Genomic DNA, 5,441 nt, shown 5'->3' with positions numbered 1-5,441 from the left:
AGATGGAGAAAATAGAAGAGAGTAACAAAGAAGATCTCCAAGGGAAACTGTACATGAAAATGTCCTTGAAGGTAAAGGAGAAACATGTAAAGTATGGACTTATATTTAGTTATTGTCATAGACAATTAGTTTTATTCTGAATTTTATTTGCATTATATTTTTGTATTTGTATTGTAAAGAGAAGTCAACTTTTAGCATTTGTCCTCTATCACAGATGACACCTAATGATGATCTTATTTATCCTGGTGCTTCCCTTACAAAAGCACAAAGCCTTCTCTTGCTCCTGTCATTTGTGCTTAGACACAATCTGACTGGAGTGGCTCTCCAACATCTTGAAATTTTCAATGAACATTTTCTTGGCTTTGTACCTGCAACAAAATATCTTTTTTTATCAAGGTTATGGAGAATTTGGCCATTATGAGCCACACTTTTACTGCAGTAAGTGTGAGAGCTACCTAGGACCAAGAGAGACGCCTCTAAAACAGTGTTTTGCAAGCATGACTTTGATTTGGATTCAAATCTAAGAGTTGGTGTATATTTCCTTGTGCTCAGGCTATTATTAAACCTCTTATTAAAAAACCTCAACTAGATCTGAGAGATTTAGTAAATTACAGGCCAATCTCGAATCTACCTTTTCTGTCAAAGATACTAGAAAAGGCAGTTTCAACACAACTGTGCTCCTTTTTAGAAAGAAATGGAATCTGTGAGGATTTCCAGTCAGGATTTAGACCATACCATAGTACTGAGACTGCTCTCGTTAGAGTTACAAACGATCTACTCTTATCATCCGATCGTGGCTGTATTTCTCTATTAGTGTTATTAGATCTCAGTGCTGCTTTTGACACTATCGATCACAACATTCTTTTAAAAAGACTTGAAAACTATATTGGCATTAGTGGAATTGCTTTGGCATGGTTCAAATCTTACTTATCTGACCGTTATCAGTCTGTAGTAGTTAATGAAGAGATGTCGTATCGATCACAAGTTCAATATGGAGTACCACAAGGCTCAGTACTAGGACCGTTGCTTTTCACTCTGTACATGCTGCCCTTAGGAGAGATAATTAGGAAGCATGGTGTTAGTTTTCAGCTCTATATTTCCTCGCGCCCTGACGAAACCTACAAATTCACAAAACTAACAGAATGCATAGCTGACATTAAAAACTGGATGACAAGAAATTTCTTATTATTAAATTCAGAAAAAACTGATATCCTAATCTTTGGACCAAAAACTTCCTCACGAAAAAACCTTGAATACTCTCTAACACTTGACGGGTGCTCCATTAAATCTTCGTCCTCAGTTAGGAACCTGGGTGTGCTCTTTGATACCAATCTTTCATTTGAAAGTCATGTTCTACTGTAAAACCTGTAAAACCGCCTTCTTCCATCTAAAAAATATATCTAAATTACGACATATGCTCTCAATGACAAATGCGGAACAGTTGGTTCATGCATTCATGACCTCAAGACTAGATTACTGTAACGCTCTACTGGGTGGTTGTTCTGCTCGGCTTTTAAACAGACTACAGTTAGTCCAAAATGCGGCAGCTAGAGTTCTTACTAGAACCAGAAAGTATGACCATATTAGCCCAGTTCTGTCAACATTACATTGGTTCCCTATTAAACATCGTATAGATTTTAAAATCTTGCTACTTACTTATAAAGCTCTAAATGGTTTAGCTCCCCAATATCTAAGCGAGCTCTTGGTGCATTATAGTCCTTCACGTCTATTGCGATCTCAGAATTCAGGCCAGTTGATAATACCCAGAATATCAAAATCAACTGAAGGCGGCAGATCCTTTTCCTATTTAGCACCTAAACTCTGGAACAATCTTCCTAGCATTGTTCGGGAAGCAGACACACTCTGTCAGTTTAAATCTAGACTAAAAACACGTCTCTTTGCTCTTGCATACACATAACACATTATCAATACATAAACATTTTTTCAAATCCGTTAAAGGATTGTTACGCTGCAATAATTAGGTCGGCCGGAACCGAGAACATTTCCTATAACACTAGATATACCTGTACATCAGAATAAGAATGGCATCTACACTAATATCAGTCTCTCTGCTTATCCTGAGGTTTGCCGAGTGCTGGATCCAGGCCGTATCCAGATCAGATGGAGAACCTGTGTCTGGACCTGACTACAACGTAGCCCAGGAGACAATGGGCCTACAGATCCAGTTCTGGCTGCATCTATAATTCAGATTTTTAATCTCCGTATCCACCTACATATATTTATATATAATCTATTTTTAATCTCTATAATAAAATTGTATAATTCAGATTTTGATCTCCATATCCGTTTACATATATTATATATATCTTCCAAGGGTTTTTTTCCCTCCTAGGACTTTTTTCCCAATGTTAGCACGCTGGGTTTTTCTCCTAGGGGGTTTTTTCCACCCCTGGGAGTCAGCCGACATTGGCTTAATGTAGCACCATCTTGTATATGTTACATATTACCACGCTTGCTTGTACAGCTTATTTTTAACCACTTCTCTTTTTTCTGTGCTTCTAATATGTAAAGCTGCTTTGAAACAATTACCAATTGTAAAAAGCGCTATATAAATAAATTTGACTTGACTTGACTATATATCTATATAACTTTAACATATATACATGCCTGTCAGCGACTGCCCGCTGTGCCACCGTAGCTACAGCCAGCTGAGCCAGCACCTGGGGGTGAGCCACGGTGTCAGGAACAAGGCCGAAAGGAAGCTGCTACTGGCCATTCCATCCGGGAGGGTGGACGTTCGCAAGGGCACCTGCCCCCTGCCCGCCTGCGGTAAATACACCTCCCGGATGGACCGCCACCTGGCCACCCACACTGAGATCACGGTCGCGGCCCGCCGGAGACCTTCAAATGGAAAAAGATCATGGAGGGTCTTGCTCAGCTGCGGACCAGCAACCCGGCCGTGGCCATGGTCTCCACCCTGGACGTACATGGCGCGGAGGAGCTCGAGGACCCTAGCGTTCCTATGGACGAGGAGGAGGCGGCAGGGCAGCAGAGCGCCTGCAACGACCCCAGGTGCCGGGAGGAAAAGGAGGACCTCCGGAAGCAGGTGGACATTTTGAGCGAGTCACTCAGGAAGGTGACTCGCCGCTACCGCCTGCTGCAGAGGAGGTCGCGGGGTAAACCATCTAGCCAGCTCGCCCGAGTGACCGGCAGGCTGCTGTCTTCCCTTCGCCTCCCCGCGCCGGGAGAGGCCGAGGAAGAGGAGCCCTTGGCCCTCCCCTTGGAGGAGGAACCAGCCTGCCAAGACTCGGGTCCCCAGGCCCCCGCCCCCCAGCCGCCGGCCAAGGCGTCGACCTCCTACTCCTCCTCTCCGGAGAAGCACCCCTTCCCGGACCACGTGGCGGCCCTGAGTGAGTACCGCGCTCTGTCGCTTCTCCCCGTCTCGCTCTGCGGCCAAAGTTTCTCTCTCTGTTCTGACCCCATTGTGTGTTTTCTTTTCGCAGACGTCCTCCTCGAGGAGTACCGGAGCCACCAGGAGGGGGCCGCCATGTACCCACTTCATTGGGTACATGGCGGCGGGGCAGACGGACCTGGCCAGCCTGGGCTTCCTCAACCACACGGCGAGGATGTGGTCTTGGCACAACAGCCTGAACCAGGCCAAGATCGCGGAGCCGACTGTGCACCACTATCTCAAAAACGTGGCCCAGTTCCTGGCCTACGTGGAAGAGACCCCGCCGCCCACCTGCCGACTCTCCCGGACGGTCATGGTGGGGCTGAACCGGGAGATAAAGACGATCCGGTCAGTGCGGCGGAAAGTGGTCATGCACGAGGTGAGGGTTAAACAGGCCAAGGAGGGCCGCCTCATCGCCAAGGCCACTCTCCGCCAGTGCGTCGCCTCTGCCAAGGCCGCCATCCCTGACATCCTGGGTGAGTTTTTGCCTCCTCTCACACTCGTCTCTCCGACCTCGCACGCGCCTCGACACTTAACGCTTCTCTCTCTTTTCTCGCAGCCCGTCTCAGAGAGACGGCCAACAGGGCCCTGCATTGGTCCTTCTACGGGCACCTCACCGCCTACCTGGCCTGTATCTACGGCCATCGCGGTGGGGTGTTCCAAAACATGACCATTGCGGAGGTGGAGGCGGCCAAGACCGGATCGCAGGAGGGGTGCTTCGTGATCAACGTGAGTGCTTTTGTTTTTCTCTCTCTCTCTCCTTCTCTCTCCCATTCACGGTTCTCCCTCTCACGCCACACGCTTGTCTCTGTTTCCGCAGATCTCGACTCATAAGACCAACCAGGCCTTCGGGGCGGCACAGCTGGCCTTGAGTGGCGAGGAGTACGGGTGGCTGGCCGACTTCCTGGACATGAGGCCCTACTTGGTTGGAGGTGAACACGCGCACTACTTTTTCTTCACCTCCAAGCCCAGCTCGTGCAAGAACCTGAATCAATACTTTCAGGAGGCATGGGCTGGGATGGGCCTCCCGGGGAGTCCGACGTTTAAGGACATCAGGACCTCCATCGCCACTCACGTAAGCGTTCCCCCGCGGCTTTCCGCCAGTTTCTGAGTTTCTGACGTGTGTGCGTTTGTCGTTTCTAACCGTGCTTTCCTCTCTCCGTGCAGGCCAAGAACTCGCACACCCCGGGGGATCGCAGAAGGTGGCGCAGTTCATGTGCCGACCGGTTCTACGCCCTGAACCTGGATGCCAGGCAGGCGGCCGAACACCGCCGCCTGTTCGAGGAGGGTGAGGACGCCGCCCCGGGGTCCCCGAAGACCAAGTCGGGGAAAAGGCCGGCAAAGAGTTCGGGCAAGCGCCGGGCACCTGCCACCAGCCCGCCCACCTCCTCCAGCCCGTCGCCCTCTGGCAGCCCGTCGGGGGAGCAACGCCCGGGGGAATCCGCTTCCATAAGTCCTTCTTCTCTCACTGGGTGGGGGCTCGTTTAACCGTTTGTGCGTTGTGTGTTTGCTGACTCTTTCTCGTTTTTCTTTTCAGGAGACGACTACGCCGTCCAAGCGGCACAAACAGGGCACGCCAAAGAAGAAGGGATTCCCTCGGGCTCACCTATCACCCCTGAAGCGGATGATGCTGCTGAAGGTTGCCAAGAGGGCATGGAAACAAACCGTTTTCTTTAAAATTTTTATTTGCCTTTTTTTTATTGTTCTGTTTATTGTGTTCTCGTGTTCTTTTTGTGTTTTTTATTGTTGAATAAATGTTCCAAACGTTCCTACTGTCATGTCTTTTTATGATGCAACACACATTTTTTTTATACACGTTTAATTTAAAAACAATTGAGGGCAAAATAATACTGACCCAAAAAAAAAAAAAAACTGAAAAAAAAAATAAATAAAAAAAATATAAAAAAAATAATATTACTAAAAATATGCTAAAAAAAAAAAAGAAAAAAAATTATTTTAATTAAAAGTGGGCGGGGCATTTTTGATTAGTGGGCGTTCCCTGTTCATGGACAGGTGATTAGTTGTCAAG

General features: G+C 47.6%; 1 protein-coding gene across 1 annotated transcript; it reads left to right on the top strand.

The window, feature by feature from the left end:
- The first annotated feature begins 3,474 nt into the window (after positions 1-3,474).
- LOC125247288 lies at positions 3,475-5,169 on the top strand. The gene is made up of 4 exons (XM_048158553.1): positions 3,475-3,888; positions 3,972-4,141; positions 4,233-4,487; positions 4,580-5,169. The coding sequence occupies exons 1-4, from the start codon at positions 3,531-3,533 to the stop codon at positions 4,898-4,900; spliced, it is 1,104 nt and encodes a 367-aa protein (XP_048014510.1). The 5' UTR covers positions 3,475-3,530; the 3' UTR covers positions 4,901-5,169.
- The last annotated feature ends 272 nt before the right edge of the window (positions 5,170-5,441 follow it).

Source organism: Megalobrama amblycephala, linkage group LG1 (assembly GCF_018812025.1).
Source record: "Megalobrama amblycephala isolate DHTTF-2021 linkage group LG1, ASM1881202v1, whole genome shotgun sequence".
Classification (NCBI taxonomy): domain Eukaryota; kingdom Metazoa; phylum Chordata; class Actinopteri; order Cypriniformes; family Xenocyprididae; genus Megalobrama; species Megalobrama amblycephala.
The sequence above is the reverse complement of the archived record's forward strand: the minus strand, read 5'-3'. Positions and strand labels throughout refer to the sequence as shown.

Coding starts and splice junctions, on each gene's coding strand:
- LOC125247288 (XM_048158553.1), top strand. CDS start 3,531: ATGGCGGCGGGGCAGACGGACCTGGCCAGCCTGGGCTTCCTCAACCAC. Junction 4,142..4,232: donor AGGGGTGCTTCGTGATCAAC/GTGAGTGCTTTT, acceptor CTGTTTCCGCAG/ATCTCGACTCATAAGACCAA. Junction 4,488..4,579: donor GGACCTCCATCGCCACTCAC/GTAAGCGTTCCC, acceptor CTCTCCGTGCAG/GCCAAGAACTCGCACACCCC.